Source organism: Patagioenas fasciata, chromosome 8, assembly GCF_037038585.1.
Source record: "Patagioenas fasciata isolate bPatFas1 chromosome 8, bPatFas1.hap1, whole genome shotgun sequence".
NCBI classification, from domain to species: Eukaryota; Metazoa; Chordata; class Aves; order Columbiformes; family Columbidae; genus Patagioenas; species Patagioenas fasciata.
The window spans coordinates 11,042,172-11,062,019 of record NC_092527.1 but is presented as its reverse complement, the minus strand read 5'-3'; the positions used below and the strand labels follow the sequence as shown (position 1 = coordinate 11,062,019).

Here is a 19,848-nt window from a genome sequence, read left to right as displayed (position 1 = left end):
ATTAGGGTGTGTACATGATATAATGAACACCTGCAAAGAACACTTAAACCAGTCAGTTCTATAAATGTGAAGATTGTGCAGGGGGACCAAACTGAAAATTTGTCTATCATATTTAGTTAGGTCTTTTCTCCTTAGGTTCTCTAGTAGGGTCTTTTTTTCAGCTCCTGGTATTGATTCCTTCTTTAAAAGCCATTTTTTGGTTTGGATTCTTTAGTCCTAGACTTAAACAACAAGTAGCAATTACAGATTTATACATGTATGTGTATATGTATGTGTATGTGTATGGATTGTGTCAGATGGAGAAAGACTGCGTTTTGGTGAATATTTCTGTCCAACACAAAAACAGACTCAGTGGCAGTGGTGAGTTGCTTCACATTCTGCCAAACGTTAAAATCAAAATAAAGAATCATATGACAGGAAGACAGGGGATATGTGACGTGTTATCTAGATGGAGCAAGGGATTATCGGAGGTAAATAGCCTGATGTGGATAAGGAAGGGAATAGGACCCACCTCCAGCAGTCTAGGTAGTTATGAAGTTGCGATTTAGGAAAGCTGCCAGGGAAAAGGTGCTGCTAGAAGGAATAAATACATAAATCCCTTTGACATCATTGTTTTGTTGGTTTTTGGTTGGCTGGTTTTTGTTTGGTTGGTTTTTTTCCATCAAAAGCTGACCGTCACACACACATTGTCATTACGTCATCAGGCAAACTGTGTGCAAACTTTATGGTCACATTGTCTTTACCTGTTCTTGTAGAACAGAATTTCTCAAAGAGACAAAATGCAAGAGGAGGAGAGGAAAGCCTGTAGTGAACAATTCAACCCAATACCCTTCGTGTTCACTTATTCTATAGCTGACTCAAGATTTTCCCTTCAAAGTTGGAAGCATTTGCTCTTGATCCTGACTTGTGTTAAAATTCCTTATGATCATGGAAACCTTCTGTGAACAAATGTTAGATTTTTGTTGGTTTTGTTACTTGTATGTGTGGTAGTTTTCTAAAAGATGAAGTTAACTTAGAGTTTAGTAGGGATAAGGAGTTAAGTGAGGAGTGTTTGGTCTGTTGTTTTGTTTGTTTGGGTTTTTTCTGGTAGGAGAAATTATTCGGTAGAGATGCTTGTTTCTTCTCATCCTTTGTTTAAACAAATTTTGAAATATCCACATTTGATTATACAATTTGTCATGAGCTTCCTAACAAGTCAAAGCAGAATGAGACTTATTGTGCTTTTTTCACCAGAAACCATTTCATGCCCCAACAAAAATGGAAATGACTCCTCAGAAACCTTCCAAGCTGAAGTGGGAGGAGATAATCTGTAAAGAGATGTTACCTTCTCAAAAACAACCTCACATTATCCAAGGTGTGGTTGGCTTTGGCAGATCACCAAGAGGAAACTTATTAAATTTCAAATCACCCACCAAGCCAAGCTCTGCTGAGACAAAGCTTCGTTTAACTCTTGCGTTCACCAGACCAACCCTGCCCCTATCCACAGCTGCATTTTAATTTAACACGAATGACAGTGTTATAAGACAGAGTTAAAACTAACCGAGATCCAGTATGAACAGATTTGCGAGCATGTGCTGTAATAAGGAGAGCCTGTTTACAATGGGATATGAAATTCAAGTGTGATATAAGGAAGTGGTGGTTTCTTTTGACTAACAGGCTATGGTGAGGATACTGCAGATTCAAGCTATATAGAAATGCAATTGTAAAGAAGTACTGATATCTTAGGTTTCTGAGGGGGTTTGTGTGTACTGATCAAATATTCTGGTGCTGAAACAGGCTGGTTTCGCATAGAGAGGTGACTGAAAACTGTAACTCTGAAATTTGAGACAAAAATTGGCTTACTTCTGCATTTCCAAATTGGAAAATGTATGTTAATAACTTAATTTTGACGATAAAAACATGAAAAATAAGTCTCTAAAATAGTGTCGAGTCAATTTTCTGATAAAGTAAATTTGTTTTCCAATTTGTGATTAAAATGACCTACAGTAAGATTTTTTTTTTTTGAACTAGGTGTTAATTAAAAATATGGAAATGGATTTAAAAAACCATTGCAGTTCACTGTGGAAGAATTACCCTAACTGATTTGTTCTCAGAGCCGTGACTGCTTTGAGATGTTTTTAAGATGTCTAAGTTACTGGTTGTTTTTCTGCATGATTGTTTCCAAAGCAAAATGTGATTCCAATAAAAACAGTAATTGAGTTTACAGTCCACAGGACAAATTGTTGTTTTAACAGAAACTTACACACTCAGGCAAAGACTTTGTTTTTAGGTCTAGCAACAAAGAACACAAGCTCTCCTTTTTTATGTGACTGTATATCCTGAAAAGTTTTCTGATGTAGCATATTTTTAAAAAATCTATATTGTAGTTTTTAAATTGTGTGAGCAATTTTTTTTTTTCCGCTTAGCTCGGAATCAATATTATTTAGGTCTTTCTCGTTGTTGTTTTTTTTTTGTTTTGTTTCGTTTTTAATCCAATCTTTAAAATGTTAGAGCAGTTTTTTTCTGCGGCATCAGCTGGGGGTGAATCAATACAGACAGGGCTGTTCACATCTAATGCACCTGGTGACTGAGGGGAGCTGAGAGGGAGCTTGTTCCTTTGCCAGCTGGTGCTGCAGGAACGTGCAGAGCACGGGGCAGTTGTGTGACCAGCCCTGCCTGGGCAACACGCAGGTTTCGGGGGAGATGGGTGGGAAGGGAAGCTGGTCGAGTGACAGGGGACCAAGGCGGGAGGTGACACCTCGGTCCAGCTTGGGGCAGTGATTACACGTAACTGTGTCAACAGCAAAAGATACATTTTCTGCTGTCAGACTTTCTCAGCAGGAGCTCCCAATCACTTCTTCAACCCTTTTTGTTTCAAAAGTTTATTTTAAAGTGTTCCTCTTTTCAGGGGAATCTTCTTGGTAGCTTGCACTCCCATACATTGTACTCATGGTTAGATAAAGCCTGAAGACTCTGCTTGCTGAACTAGGAGAAATCTGGTGGGCCAACACACAGTTCCCCAGACACACCTGCTCTAACCGGTGTGGTGCTGTTAAATCCCACTGAGTTTCTACAGCAGTCCTTTGGGAAAAGGAAAAAAAAAAAAAAAAGGAATATTTCAGATTTTTCCCTGTATAGTCAAGGGAAGAGGCTGTACTTGCTGTAGTCCAGGGCAGGTGCATTAAGCAACCATTGGGTTCTTGACTTATCCTGGTTGCTCTGACTGTCTCCCAGTCTTCTTTGTGCTCACTACAAGAAGGGGTTTAGGGGGCTGACAAAGCCCTTGAAGCAGCTGTGAGGAATACCATCCCCCTAAGCAATTTAATTCTTATTGGCCGTTTGGTTTCCAAAGGCTCATGCTCTCGTGCAGATCGATTTTCTGATACTATGAAACTGTAGCAAGTCTTTATAAAACGAATGAAGCCTCCTCTCAGAAGGAGGTACCAAAATGCACCTGGCAAAGTATGCTCTCATGTTTTTATCGTAGTGTTTTCAGCATTCATATCAGATCTTTCCTGATTAAATGATTTGGAAAAAGAGTTGTACAACAAGGAAATGTAAAGCTCTGGCCTGATAAGATGGATGCCATCAAAGTATTAGACTGCCTATCATGCATTGAGTTCAACAGAACTTTTTTTAATGTTTTTCTAATGTGATCACGTGTTTAATTTAAAAAAGCCTTACTTTTTGTAATATTTGTAGACCCAGCTAGGTGGTTACTGTGGGCAAGGTTCTTGTCGGGTTTTGATTGTTTTTTTTAGTGTGCTTCTGTTTTTGTGGGGTATGCACTGTTTTAAAGGTTTTTTTTTTAAGCTCAAGCATTTAAAATGGTGAGACAGAACCCAAAAAATTGCTTGTTTTGTTCCTTTTGCTTGCAGTCTAGTTTTTGAGCTTTCAAGATTTATGTTTTCAATCTTTCCTCTGTAACCATAAGAACTAGACACTAACTTTATTTTTAAATGAAAGCTGAGATTCTCTTGTAATCCCATAACTCTAGATTTGGCAAAGCTAAATACAGTGTGAATTTAGAGTGACCATTCCAAGGTGAATCATTTAGTGATGTGTCCTCAACATGAAAGCTAACTGGGAATTTTTTTCCTACTGTCTTATATTTTCTCTTTCCAAATAATCTGCTAATTGGCAGCAATAATTGGAAGCTTGGTAAAAGCAGAAGTAGATGACTGCAGCCCAATAAAATCAGTATTATTTCTTTTCTGGTTTGTCAGGATGTTCTTACAGAATCTAGGTATTAAGGGCATTCTGCATTAAGATATCTCTAGAGAGGGAGGCTTTGGTTGTTTTTGTAGAAACACCCTTTTCTACTCAGTCGAGCATTAAAATTGGCAGCAGTTCCTGGAGCAGCAAGAAAATCCTGGTTGTTGCCCTCATATAGTTGCTGAAAACAGTAAGAGGATATGTAAAAGCTTTAAGTCCAAGGAAAAATATTTATAACTGTGACAGTGTGTTTCCTTACAATAATTCATTGGTAAAATGTAGGAAAGGAGGAACACGAACTATAAATAATACTTCTTATGTAAACAAAATGGCAGTGGCAAATTCTTTTTATTTAAAAATTAATATTGATGTTCATTAATATAAATTACCACATTTCAGATGACTCTGATGTCCTTGAGGCCAGATGTCACCAACTGATTTAGAGCTTCCTGGGGGGAGGAGTAGATCCTGTTTTGTCAATGTAGGCACCAAATTGCTTCAGATGCTATTTTGAACTAGATTAATTAGTGATGTATTGTCAACAAAGTTGATCCACATCTCCATTCACAAACATGGAAAACTCTCTTTAAAGCGTATTAACTTGAATTCTGAAATGCAGGAAAAATTGTACAAAGGATACCTTTGACTTACTGAACTTTTGTCTCATTAAAGGAAAGCGGTTTGAAAACTCCTGCCCAGGAACATGCATACGGAATTTCCATGTGCATCATCAACAACTGGGGAACATACTTCAGAGGCCAAGTTTAGTCTTTCATTGACCTTCATTCTACTTTAAGCATTAATGCAAATGTGTAGGGTGAAAACATTGAGAGGGTAGCTCTTCCACCTCAGTCACACTGCACAGATCATATATCTGGGTTAAGTTTTTGAGCACTTCATAATATGCAGGCAAAATAGGATGGCAAAGGTGTTTGCAGAGCTATCAGCTGCCTCCCAGTAACCTCCTCACCTGTGAGGACGCTGGTGGGCGATGCCTCGGAAGGTGGGAGGGTGGATTTATTGTGTTTGCCTGTGCTGGCAGGTTAAAGAGGGGAAAAGAAAAAAAAGGCAGGCTGATTTGAGTCAGAGTGAGATAGCGCATCTTTGTCCATTAGTTATTCATTCAAATTCAACCACATGAAATACGGGGAGCTAACAAACCGTGTCTTGTAAATGCCTTTTATTCCAGCAACTGAAATTCAGCAGATTTGTAGGTGTGCAGCTGGGCATGCTTAACTTGAATGGCAAACTAATGTAAATCCAGTATGAAATATTTTGTTTCATAGCAAATCTCACATATATATGAGAAGTCTGTGCAGGTCTTCGCTAGCTTAGGGTCCTATGTCATACAATTAGGAACTACAGAGATTATATGAATATAGAGAATAACACACAAAGAACAGCCTTTTAAAAATGTACCTCTCATTCATATAAAATCGAACACTTATCCATTGAAAGGCCATTAAAAGGCTTTGAAAGATGTAACAAGGCTTTAGAAATGGCCCATGCTGAACATGGGATATTTTTTCCAATCCTTATAAATAATTATTTCACTATGTTTGGTAAGATTAGCTACACAGAATTTATGTTAAGACTCTGTGGATAGGAGTACAGAATTTCAGATAATATTAAGCTGAAAAGGTGATTTAAAAGGGTTTCTATGATACAAAAACCTTGTATTAAAGAGACAATACACCACCCCCTCAGTCTTTTTTCTCATTTATGAAATAAGTAAGCATAAACTACAAAGTCTAATTTTCAGCAACTATGTTAGTAAATCCAAACTGACCTTGACCTTAGCTTTGCTAATTTCCAAACTCTGATATTTGTTCTTAGAGTAGATTGTTTCCCTTCATACCACATACATAAATACTGCAAACCTTTTCAATGACTTGAATTAGTGTGTAAGTAAATAGCCAGTTTTAATCTACATAATATTTTGAGAGCAGACGTTCTGTGCTATGACTGTTAAGATATACCCAGCAGCCATTTGTATAATACTAAAACCTCTTACATAAATTATTAAAAGTAATGCTATCAGCCGGGGCTTGTTTTATGTCACAGAAACTTAAATAATAAAATACGGTGTGGATAAAATCTGCAATAATAGTAACTTAAGCAAAATTAATTTCAGTAACAGATAACATCTGGGGGAAAATGTAATGGTATATTGGTAAGTTATGCAAAACTAATTTTGTAATAACTACCACATCTATGGAACTCGTTTACTAGAACACTTTACCAATCTTCTTTCCCGCCATTATTCTGTTTTAGGAATTTTCCTGTATACTATTTTATTGTCTTTGCTCTGCCTACATTTGTAAAAAAGGTCATTTGCCAGCTCTCAACAAGACGTGTGGGTTGATGTACGGAACAACAAGACACTTTTTATACTTCCCTCTCTTCATGCACGCTTTTACTAGAAAGCACTGCAGAGAAGCACTGCGGCGTGGGGCTGAGCGTGGGCACCGTGCTGTGCCCAGGCTGGATGCCACCAGGGTGGGGACGTGGAGGTGACGCTCAGTGATATTTCCTGCACCAACCTCAGCTGGATGCTGGAGCGGCCTCCAGCCTGCTCTGACTTGCCCAGTTCAAGTGGCCTTTCGGCACCCCACCACACCTAGGAATTAGTGGGAATATTGCATTTAACTTCTTCCTGCTGTCTCTTTCTCAGCATCCCTTTATCTGCAGCTGACACTGAGATCCCCTTTAAATTTGTGCAACTGCCTTACGATTGCTTTGTGTTTGAATTCTCGTGCACCCATTAGACTGCAATGTGCAGGAAAATATCGCCTATTAATTTTAAGGCATTATCATCTTGCCAAACTCCTTCTCACATTTCGATAGTTATATTGATTCAAGAGGACACTTTGAGTAATACATCTTTGTCATAGTGAATAATGCTCACATAATGACAAATCTTCAGGAATTAAAAAAAGGAGGATGAATTTTTTAATGTAGGTCAGTGGAAATAATTCACCATAAATTTACGCAGACTTCAGGAACTAGCAACATTTTTTAAAGCTAACTGTAGCTGTATGAAACTTACTGTGTCTCCTTCTCTGTTTTTAAATAGATTTTACTACAGACCCATTGGTGCTATTAAACATGAGGTTTTGTTCAAAGGAAACACAAAGACTTAATTGTATTTTTTAAAGGAAAGTATTGCATCAGAAGGATTCATTTAAATACGTTTGTTGGCTTCGGGCTCTCACCACAATTCATTCGTTCTAATTTTCCCCTGGACTTGTTAAGGACACAATGTATAGGAAAGAGCAATGCAGAATGGCATTTTTAGGTCACTATATTTTGGCTGTAAACTGTAGTGCTGCTCATAAACTTCTTATTACTGAACAAAATACTTGATATTCTACATTGAAGTTTCATAGTCTTTAAAAAAAAAAACTTTTGGCTGAATGTTGAGACTATTATGGCTCATTAAAGAGACTAGTTGTGCTGTAATTTAGTTATTTCTTAATGATCCAAGGGTTATTATTAGATGCGGAACAGATGAGTAAAAGAATGGCTCCCTTTAAAAGGACGCAGTGAAGTAAAAATATTATTCTAAAACAGAACCTCTGAAAATATTATCCGTGCTATAAAAACATATTTGATCAGCCCAAAATTGATTTTAAAAATCTGGTCTAGTTTTTTTTCACATTATTTCATTTTTTTGACATTTTGACTGGAGAGAATTAATGAAATAATTATGTAATCTAAATAAAATATTTTGAGTGAATAGTTAAGTAACTAGCCAAAAAATGTTGTTTTAAGGAAGCAGAAAGTAATTGGAAATTCTCATCCAATTCAGCTAATATTTTTAAATAAGAAAATACAAGGTAAGACATGAGAGAAAATGGAAATATTTGCTAAATCAAGAGAGCTCTAGTTTAAAAAAAGTAGAATTTGAAAACAAAGCTTCTTTTTGTTTCAGAAGGAATAACATTTAGCTCAACGTCAGGCTTTTTCATTTCAATGCAAAAACGGAACTTTCTGACTGTTCCTTTTGTGATCTGTAGGCACCAGCACAGTGCTGTAAATTTTGAGTCACAAGTAACACAGGAATATGCTTCTACAAAATCTATTTTTCCCCTCACTTTAAATTCTGGAAATCTTTCTGTCAGCCTTTTGGGTCCTTATAACCATGGGCTGATGCTGTCTGCCTTTTTTAGGGAGCTCTCACATGACAGGGAATCTTGAAGATAATGACAGAGTCCAAATATAACTTCTGTAAAGCTTTTTAGGAGTACAGAGACATTTTTTTAATGCAATGAAGTGAAATGGCCAGGTCTCTTACTTTCCATTTTTGCTGTCACTTCTGCAAACTTATAGAACCTTTAATGTTTTCAGCACGTTTAACTGTAGCAAGTAACTAAACAAACCAAATATTAACCTTGCTATGATTTCAAAGGTATGAAGGAATTAATTTATGGGAGCTGTAATTACCCTGATGTGAATTAATGTGGTTGATTTGCAGCATCCAAGCAAAATCCTGTTTGTAACAGCTGACTCAGACCTGGAACATCTGCCTGGAATCCTCGGTGGGCGCTGCCCCTTGTAGAGGCCCCAAACATAACGTTGTAGTAGTATATTATACCCTGTTGCTTGCTTGTTCATTTTTGTCACCCTGTTTGGACCATTAGCAATTCTTAAATTATAGTTGCATACTAAAATATTTTTCTTAGGGCCTTATTTGATGCAGTGTCGCTAAAACTTTACTCCAGCTGACTCCTGTGAGGGAATAAATACCCTGGTGTTCAGCTGGGCCCTTCAATTCAAAAAATTTAACGGCATCCCTGATCAGAAGTGACAAATTTGCATTGGGAAGACTGCATGTTACCTAAGCTCTGTGTTTCCTAAACTTAATTATCCACATGAGTAAGAAGCTGTAGTGTTACGAAATTATGAAAATCATCTGTTCTTTCCAAGTATTATAAAGAGGCCCCCTTGAGATGCAGCTAGAAATTAAAGCTGATCTATAATCATTTTCAGTATGCTTTCCACTTTTGAGCACCTGGATAGTAACAAGAAAGGTATTGGTTTTTGTTTGCCAACCATTTTGTTTCCATTTTTAAAAATCTGCAATAAAGCTCTGCACAATAATTAAACCTGAATTACTTTCTCTCTCTCTCTTTTTTTTTTTAATACTGCCAGTATATGACTGAACTTGCCCAACCTGAAGTTCCCCCCTTCCCTACTCTGCTGGAAGAAGAAATACCTTCGGAAATCTATTCATCATTCATAGTATCACCAACAGCTACAGAGGCAGAATCTAAGGTATAGAGTTTTGTTTCTTTTTTGTTTTTTTTTTTTTTTTTTGTGAGTCTCCTACCTTATTTATTCTAATTGGAGCCTGGTCACTAATGATATTTATTCCCCAGAATGCAGCATGCATTCTCTTAGAAAACTGAATGAAGCTGCTTTCAATGCATTAATCAGTCCACAGAGGACACTTGAGAGCACCTCTGGGCTCTCTCCCCATGTGACTTCATAGCCCCAGGATCTGCCTGGGCAGTGAGAGATGCTGACAGTCGCTCTGAGCAGGAGTTCTCGAAAGCAGGCTTGGTGTGGTGTCACCTGGCTTTGGGCTGATGCTGTTCTGTCTTCTAGGGAGCAGGAGGATGCTCTAACTCACGTATTTCTCATGGCTGGTTGCTGCAGGGCTCTGATGAAGAGGGTGACTGGAAAGAGCCCCATGCAGAGGTGGAGTCCTGCGAGGCAGACGCTGTGGCTGGCGTCACTGATGGGGATCAGAAGTCCGCAGTGGGTGAAGAAATCCCAAATGAAATTATTGGCAACCTCGAGGTACTATTACTAGAAAGCTATTCACTAATTCTGTCTATGGTTAATTAGCTAGCTCAGCCTTAATGAATAATAAACTGTATTCATGCTAAAGCTGGCAAAAAAAGCACATCCATATGCTGTAAAAATGTGAATTAGCCTCTATAAATAACTCCTAGTTTAGTCAGCTTACATGTGATAAGATAAAAAATATTCGGTAATATAACAACATATATCCTCAGCATTACTATGTGTTAAGAAACATGGGCCAAATCCTGCTCTCAGTGATGTCAGTGATAAAATTCTTTTTCGGGGGTGTTCAGGATCAGCTGCTGTGGTGGAGCATATGTGATGTGCGCTTAATATAAATTGTTAGATGTATCTATGTTACACATCCTTCAATCTGTGCAAGAAATAACACATCTATGCCAATTCTAGATTTCATTTGGTAGGTGCGTAACTATACAAGAGCTGCCTTAATGGAACGGGTCAGGTTTCGATATGTGGCCTGCAGACTCTCAGGAGTCGTGAGTTCTTTCCATGGGGTTCATGAAAGGGAAGGAAGCTTTTGTCAGTGGGCTTAAATTTGTTGTAGGGTGATCAGCTTCTCTGCGGGGTGATCTGTAAATTGAAACATATGGAAAGCCAGCAGAGTAGATCATTGTTATTTTGTAAACTGTTCCCTCAAGCTTTTGAAATTATCAAATGCAAACAAGCTAGAACTCAGTTCCACCAAGGAAGTGGTAGAATTTGGTCTTATTTGCAACAACCAGGTGGCATTAGGGACTTAAACTTTAGATGCAGCATGTTGGACACTGTTGACCAAGCAGCAGTTTATTAAATATCTAATATTATCTGAAAATAGTGTGATATTGATAAATGGTTTTACATGGATTATGTATGAATGGGAAATATAAATTAGAATAATGATGCTATCATTAGATCTATCTATTTCATTTAATATTCCATTTCAACATGTCTTTATAAACAGAAGGGAACCCGGCCTATGTTGTCTTATTCCTGTCCCTACCTACAGAAAAAAATGAAATGCCTGGTTTTCACTTGACCTTGATTTCATTAGTATCAGTGCTAAGGCTTTTTTTTCTTGACAGAAACTGCACAGATGAGAAAAACGCCTTTTCTTTTCCTTTCTTCCTTCTTTTGCAACTCTGGTGATATACACAGAAAATTATTTGCTTTTACTTTTTAAAAGTCTTCCACCACTGTATCTTTTTCACCCGATTTCTCAGTTTCTTTTCCTCTGAGGTAGTCTTATCATTAGATTTTTACCAGGTACATGGTCAGACTCATACCATTTTGTTGTTATGTGTGAACTGTGATTTCACAATTTGCATTATGTCTCCAGGGAACATAAGGCAGCTGTTGATCTAGTTGAGTCTAGAAAATAACTTTTAATCTGACATCACAGTGCTGACACTCAGTGATCACGACAGGAGCCAGAGTGAAGTCAGCTGATTTTCACTGAAGGTAAATCAGAGACAGGGATGTAAAAAACCGGGGAAGAAAAGGCAGCTGGGGCAGCTGGGAGAGGATTGGCCTGGAGGATCCCACAGCAAAGCAGCTTAAATACATGTAGAATGTAAAGCAATAGGGAATTATTTGTTGATAATTGAGGATGTGGTGAAGGCCACCTCCAAAAACACAAAGCTGAGAGAGAAGTTCCAGGTTTTGGTGCTAATCTGAGCTGCTGAGAACACTGAAAGTGTTTTAGCTGTGATTATCCATGGATAGGTGGTATAGCACGAGTAGGGATTTCTAGGACCGGCAAGCCAAAAAGTTCCTAAAAGGGCAAGGTACTGCAAGTTTTTCTGGACTGAATCCATTCACTTGATCAAAATTACATGAAGTCCATGTAACTCTGAGTTTTGGAACACCTTATGTCAGAGTCTGTAACGGACCTTTGAGCCTGTTCCAGTTGTTCAAACAAAACTGCGACTCTTGGAAAGACTGTCACCCTATTTCCATTCTTCATTTATTTCTGCAGTGATGAATGCTGATACTGGAAATACACATAAATTCCCCACAGACCCCCAGTATTTGTGGTCTTTTTTTTCAGTGATCCCACATTTCCAAATGCTATAGAATTAAAGATTACTACACATTATCATTGCCAAAGATTTCACTACAATACATCACAACCCTTGTACCTTCCCCACAAATGATACATAATTAAACACTCAATGCATACAGCAGTCTGGATTTCCAGAATGAGATACACATTCATAATTGTGTTTGTAATTAATAAAGACAAGCAACATCACAGAAATACGGGTTTTTATTGTTCATTTTCTGGAATGTTTTCTAATCCCAGCGATGTTTCAATAAACTATATTACACCAGCGAACGAACATCTGCAGCAAAGGCAAACAGTGGCAACTACCAAATCCCAAAGCAATTTCTCTGTTTTGGTGTTTATTGGCAAAGGCTGTCGGAGGATCCAGGCGAATGAGCCTGTGTCCCCAGTGCAGGTTCCGTGAGCCGTGGCCACCCTGGGTCACCTCCTGCTCGTGGCCATCACACCGCACGCCGGGGCTGTGCACGGCAATGTGATAACGTGTTATCACGTATGTACAGGCTGAGACACCGTTATGTCTGCAAAACAGGAAGGTGTGTAGGATAATGTCTGTCCCACCACACTACGGCGTGTCAAAACCACAAAGACAATGTGCAGCCTGAGATAGCTCCATCACAACCACCTTTTTCTGCTGATTTTCTTTGCAGGCGGAGATAAATGAAAAGCTGCAAATGGAAGAAGCTCGTACTTTGTGAACGGAAAAATGAAAAAGTCCTAAATAGCCAGATAAGAAAGGTGATGTTGAATCTTAGAGAAATTGGACAGTAGGAGATGGTGGCACACACAGAAGACTGTAATTATTTTTCTGTAAAGGAAAATGGTTCTGTTAACACTTACCTAGAAATAGTTCATCCCACTGCCTCAAATTTACTGTGGTCTGCCAGTGTTGTTATTTAGTTCAGACTGAAGTTGAAGGTAATAAACAGAAGGATATGTAATTATAAAACATACTGGAGTTCAGTTTATTTCTAATAGAAATCCCTATTAAAAATAAATAAATCTGTAGTTTCACTCTTTTCTTTTTCCAGCTGTGAAATATTTAACAGTTTCTCCTTTACACCTTTTTTTTTTTTTTCTGGAAATTTTGTTAGAAAGAGAGAAAACATCATTTTGAAGCACTGCAGATATAACAAGGAGAGAATTTAATTAACAAGTAATTACACACTTTGCACTGTAGTTATTCATTAATAATATGCATGTTATTTCATTTTAAATTGCTTCCTAAGCTCTTAAACAAATTTAATATCTTAGACTGTTTTATTTCCACCATATTAAAATTGCATAAATGAAGAGTTTGCACTTTTACAGTATTCCCAAGAGGAGTTCCTTTTGATTTCAGTGGAAATTTTTCTGGAATGCATGTAACCTTTCATCTGAGAATGTTTCCATATTTTGTCAGACGTTACGGAAACATTTCAAACTCAAAAGGAATCTAACCAAATAAATTACCTCAGGAGAACCGGTTTAACATCTATGTTTTAAAATCACAGCCCGTACTGATTGTTGTGTTATAGAACTCGGTGCCCTAGGAAGCATGTTGACTACAAGTCATGCTTCAAGCGTGAAGGCTGGATTGGATTACGTGTTTAATGGAATATTTGAGAAACCGAATGTTTTATTCATTACAGTTTCATATTTGTTTCCTGTTAAGTAAAAAAATTAGGTTTTGTTTCATTTCATCCCTGTATTTTACGGTGATAATGAAAAGAAATTTCCCAGCCTGACTTAGCCCAGTCAAAAAAAAAAAAAAAAAAAAAAAGAAGAAGAAGAAGAAGAAAATAACTTGAAATACTTTTCCTGGCGGTCTCGAGTGGCGCGGCCGGCCCCGCCGGGCGCGCTCCCGCCGGGCGCGCTCCCGCCGGGCGCGCTCCCGCCGGGCGCGCTCCCGCCGGGCGCGCTCCCGCCGGGCGCGCTCCCGCCGGGCGCGCTCCCGCCGGGCGCGCTCCCGCCGGGCGCGCTCCCGCCGGCTGTTGGAGCGGCGCCCAGGGCCAGCAGGGGGCGCTGCCGCCACGCGGCTCCGTGGGGAACCGGCGGCACCCCCGGGATGGGCACCCCCGGGATGGGCACCCCCGGGCCGGTAATGAGCTGCTGCTCGTCCCATAAAGCCGCGGTTTGAAATCCGGGACGGGCAATGTTTTCCTGGGTCTCATGCGTTGAGGAAAAATCCTCGCCCTGGCCCGTGATGAGGAGGGGTGAGCTCCGTAAAAAGATTCAGTTCCAAGTTGTCTTGATTGCTCTTCCCAGCGCTGGCCAGAAAATTAGTGAGAGCTTCCTTTGAGCTATTAAAAGCTAACCGCTCTGCTTTGAAACCTGAAGAAATTCAGGAAGAATTATTAGTTTTACCTTTTAAAAAAATAATTTTCTAAAAAGATATTTCAGTCTTTTAATATAGCTAAGATTCACGGTATGTTCTTTGTTGTTTTATTGCTTTGAAATATGAAATATTTTGTCATCAAAACTTTCTGAAATCAAAATGTCCTTTATTTTGATACATAAATTCATCTCCCAACATGTTATGCTAATGTCACGAATCTCCTTGGTTTTGAATTCTAAGGTGAGAACAGAACTTCTGAAGACAGCTATCGGTATAAAAAAAAAATGAGTATTTAAAATACTTTTTAGTGAAACGTGTTATTGGCAATTTAGCGTTGTTTAGCACTTCAGACTTAAATCTGAAGGCTGCAACATTCCTGCTGTAGCGCTAAGCAGAAAGGGACTAACTATGATTTATGTTAAGACCAATGCTAAACAAAGACTTTTGCCCATATCTCTTCCTCCCTCTCCCAGATTTCATAGAACCTCTGGGAAATTCTAAAGTGCTTTGAAGATGAGAAATTGTATGTGAACATCAAGTATTACTCCGATGATTTGTTAGCATTCCGTCTTAGTACATATGCATAACAGCTGAGGTATTGCAGAAATCCAAACTGAAGTTCAAATCCCACAAACTGTATTTGTAACTATCTTCCTGCTGAACTAAATAATGCTACCAATAAAAACAGCCCCAGGGATTTTTGGGGAGCGGGAGGAGAGGATGGTGAGGAGGCTGAAGGAGGGAAGATCAGTAAAAGGTGGATGTAACTTCTGTCTAAGCAGGCAGAGTGCGTGTTCTGACACAGCATATGAACATCGAATTGAAGAATCCTTTAATGTCTTCAGAATGTTAATATGAAATGCAAAACGTCATTCTTTGGATAGATGGGTAGGAACAAAATGTTCAGATGCAATATGGTGCATTAAGAACAGTCTCCATTCTGCATTCCTGGCTTTTCCACTGGTTTAAATCAGACTTGCTGTTTCTCAGGTCTCTCATGTCATGCTGAGTTGCTGCTATAGTAATCTCTAAAAATAATTATGCTGTCATTCCTGGGACCTACAGTTGAGGCTTTGGTATAACAATGTATCTCTCTTTTTTTTTTTTTTTAACATTGTTGATGTAACATAGTTCCTTACATACACATACTTGACGTTGTTATGAGCAGGTTCCCACCCTACAGAGCTTTCAATTTAAATCAGAAAGATCTTTCTGAAAGGAAGGAAAGACATGTTGCATTCTACTTTGTCTGACAGAGAAGTACTGGTCTTGCAGGGAACAGAGCACAGACAAAACATCATTGTTTTTCCTAGATAGGATATTATATTTAAGCTTTTTAGCATCTTCGTCATAAAATTCTGGTCTTCACTGGGATTTTATAATGAGACAGTGAACAATTAGTAATTATCCTCTAGTAAAAGAAAAGCTCTATATTCAGGCAGTGCTTTCCTGTATTACACCGCCAGAATGATGGAAGTTTAGAAGAGATAGAAAGCAGTTTTTTTAGTAAGAAGCTGGCTTGAAAAAGATGGGAAAGAAAACAAAAAGTCAAAACAGTGTTTTACCTGTTTCATAGTTGTTTGTCATGACCTTTTCTTCTCAAGCCTTGCTTCTCTTCTGTGTCAAAACTTGATTTGAATTTGAAAATTACCACATTGTTTCCTTCCTAAAATTGTAACTGGCTTTCCTAGGAAATTTGCTTTCCCAGAAAAGCCACTGTGCGTAGGCTTCAAATGCAGTTTTTCACAAGTGAGAAAAAGACATTTTCTTCAATAACTTACATTGCCAACCTGACCACAAAATGTGTGCACTGGTCCATTTAAATCAGACTCCTAAGCACATGCTTCAGTTGATGACTAAAATGCATTTATCCAGGTGTACTTCTTTATCACACTGAAAAGCCTCCAGAGCATGGGTTTGATGCTGGGCTGACCCAGAAGCGTGTAGAACAGAGCTGTAGAAGAGAACTTTACCGTGTGTTACGTACATGGCAAGGATGGTAAAGAATTCCTAGCAAATTCTTGTAGATTTCCTGGAGTGTGAGAGGGATGTTCCTACTCCTGTTGGTACCAGTCAGCCTGGCACATTGCCCAACAGTGAGAGATATTGTGGGTAAGTGGTCAATTCACCCTCTTTTCCCTTTTCCTCCCTCATCTTAGGATGATGTTGCACCTGCCCCTGCCACGCCATGCTTCTACATGGTTATCCTACAGGGAGGAGTTGTATTCAAGGTGAAACCACCTCCACTTCTCTGCCACGGTTCACAAGGAAGTAACAGCTGTGACAGAACACTTGGGCAGCATTGCTTGCCATGAGCAACCCAAACCTGCCTGTAACATTTCAGCCCATTTTGTTGTGGCACTTCAAGTGTGCAGAGCAAGCTCCAGGCTCCAGTGGTTGTGGATTCAGATTACACCTACATGACAGGAAAAAAAAATCAAAGGATAGTTGCAGTGACTCATGTAATTGACAGTCCCATTCAGGTGCAGAGCATTAAACAGATCTCAGAATTAGTAATACTGCAGAAAGAACAGAATGTAAAATATTTCTAGGGTAGAAACAACCTGACTTTTTACATAGTTGGCTTAGTAGCCCTCTGCTTTAAAGCTTGCACTGTCGCAACGAAGACAGCGTTAAATGTGAGGTTTGTGTTCATGTAGAGTTCTGCACTCACAGCACTGCCTAGGCCTGCTGATAGTTGTACGTATTTTCAATATTTACGCAGCTGATGCAAAGAACCAAAAGGGAAAAGGTGAGTTGTGACAAGTGCCCTGGCCAGGTTGGGCAGCGGAAGCAAGACATGTGGCCTGACAGGAGGAGATTGTTTTGAGGCTATGGGGAAAAGTGGTCTGTAGAAGTTATTCACCTAAAATTAGTTTAGTCCTCTCTTCATGGAAGAAGGCTGCTGTAGCTGTGTCAGTTTGGGATGCTGATGTGGATGGTGATTCATGGTAGGAGCCTCTGCAAGGTGCTCTGAAGCACCTTCTAGGTGAGCCAGTTCCTCCAGTGATGGCAAAGAATGCCTCAGGATTTTTGCCTTCCTCCACTTAGTGAGTCCATATGAATATTTCAGAGTTTTCATTTAGGTCTTTTAAATTCTTTCTGAAGATGTCTCATACAACACTTTCTTAAAATTTGAATCTTACATATTTTAAACTCCAGCCAACACAATTTTCTTCTGTAAACAGTTGTGGGTTTTTTTGTTTTTGGTTTTGGTTTTTTTCTTTTTAATGATTGCCTTGATTGTAATGTTAGAAATGTCATGTCTGGACAGAGCAGGATCCAAGCGTCCTGGGCTCCTTCCTTTGACATTGGCTATGGGAGATGCTTAGGAAAGAGTAAAGGAAGGGAGGACCCTGAGAGATGTCCACCACATGAAAGCAAACCCTTCCATTGATCAGTGCTGCAGACACTTGTGGAGCCAAAGTACATACCCAGGCCCAACAGGAGTTTGAATTGAAGGACATCTCCTCCAGGTATTTGTCTAGTTTGAACTCAGTTGTGCTTCCTGGCCACACGGTACTATTCCATGACACTAAGTTCTGAGCTTTAATTGTGTTGTTGATTAACCCAGCTGAAATGAATACGGGAGGCTCAAGATTACTCATCTCAGACTCTCAAGGTCCTCAGTCTTACTGGTTGCTTGTGCATGTTAAGGTGGTGTCAGTGGTTAACCACGAAGACGCTGACTTTTCATGTGCACCAGGAGCAGCTGAAATCCAGGTAAGAGTAAGCCTGTGTCATTCTCTGCAAGGCTGAGCCTAAACTTCTGCCACCTGCCTGGTTACTTTTTGTCATTTCTTTTTGTGCCATGGCTAGCAATTATAATCTTCTGAAGCAGAGATGCATCAGTCAATCTTTATCTGTGTGTTGAGGGACACACACATGGCCCTGCTTAAACAAGACGCTGACAGGGAGGAAAAATTACCATCTTTGGTCTGTCAGGCAGACAGTGGATATTTTGCTATCCTAATCATCGCACTAACAAGTTTCTTTGGAGCATATAAGTCATGAATTACTATGCAGCTCCAAGAGGAAAACTTTGCCCTTTTATTGTTTTCCAAAGAAATGTTCTCAATTTCGTTTCTGCCAAATTCATATTACAGATCATACTAACAAATTTTCCCAAGCCTTCTTGACCTCCTCCCTTCCTCATAGTAGTAAAAGAAATTTCACTCATCACTGAGAGATGTAGAAGATTGCTAAATTTTGCTGATTTAGGAACTGAGTGAATGAAACAAGCTTACAAAAATGTAGATACCACATTGCAGAATGCAGTTAGCTCCATTAATAAGGAAAATGGAACTTATGATATTTCTGCTGTTTCATAGTACCTTAGTAAATGGTCTGCTAATATTTTATTAGGCTGGGGGTCTGCAAGCGCTCCTCGTGTCAAGGCCAAAATTGTGCATACGGTGCTGGGGAGTGCTAATTTTGGGAAGACTTTTTTTCCCCCCTTTTCTTCCCCCACCAAATCTGTGCCTGGTTTTACCGAACTAAGACAAGGTAACAGTGATGCTTACTGCGTTGCTTCGAACCACGTGTTTTATTTTGATTTGAGTTCTCAACATTTAGTGGCACCAGTTCCTCGGCTACTAAATCATCTGTAGACAGCTGGGTGAGCTGCCAAGCCTCTGGCCTGAGAAAGGGTTTTTGGATTGTTTGTTTTCTGAATGAGCCAGGTGAGAGGAAGCCACATCTTTACTGTACTTCTCTGCTATTCACAATTACAGTCTTGTGTAATTGTCACAGGACAATTTTGCCACTAACACCATTTTTCACTGGAGTTTTCTTACCAGGTGGCTGTTGGGATAAAAGCAGGATTCAGATTCTGTGTTGGTTTTGCTCTGAGATCATTCAAGCCTTTTTTTGAAATGTCACATTTCAATTTAACAAATTGCCAGTTCATGCAGCTCCGATGCCCCAGAAACCATTTCCAATGACATACTATAAAAGCAGGACTGATATAGATCACTTGCCTGCATTTCAAAGACATACCTTTGGATTACAGGGTTGCAGATGAGATTTTAATTCTGTGGAACTCAGTGGAAAGACGTTCATTTGCTACCAAAGGCTCCTGCTTTAGTATTTTTTTCTAATTCCACTCCACTTGTCTGTGAGTAATGTAGATACGGGGGCTGGAGCAGTTGAATCAATTATTCAATTGAATTAAATTACTATAAATGCCAGTATTTCTGTGAAATTATTATTGTGTAGGGCTACATGAAGATGTGTCTTTGTTATATACGACAGCTTTTGATACTGCCTCCCAAATATAAATTATGGGGCTGACTTTTAAGTCTTTAATCACAATCTTACTGACTCCCTACTCAGGCAAAATGCTTCTTGCTCTCAATAGGCATATTTACCTTGGCGTGACTCCAGTATAAACCAGTACAAGAGAGGTGTGCTGGGACTGATTGCGGCTGTGGGGCTGGGACGGCAGCAGCTGCCTGCGATGGAC

The 19,848-nt window shown here is 39.2% G+C and overlaps 1 protein-coding gene across 1 annotated transcript in view; it reads left to right on the top strand.

The window, feature by feature from the left end:
• CABCOCO1 (ciliary associated calcium binding coiled-coil 1) overlaps positions 1-13,069 on the top strand; it is a 58,871-nt gene extending 45,802 nt beyond the window's left edge. The window contains exons 8-10 of the mRNA XM_065843870.2: positions 9,349-9,471; positions 9,856-9,999; positions 12,718-13,069. Of these exons, the coding sequence (XP_065699942.2) occupies positions 9,349-9,471; positions 9,856-9,999; positions 12,718-12,765 (315 nt within the window). The 3' untranslated portion in view covers positions 12,766-13,069. The remainder of the gene's footprint in view (positions 1-9,348; positions 9,472-9,855; positions 10,000-12,717) is intronic.
• Positions 13,070-19,848: the final 6,779 nt, after the last annotated feature.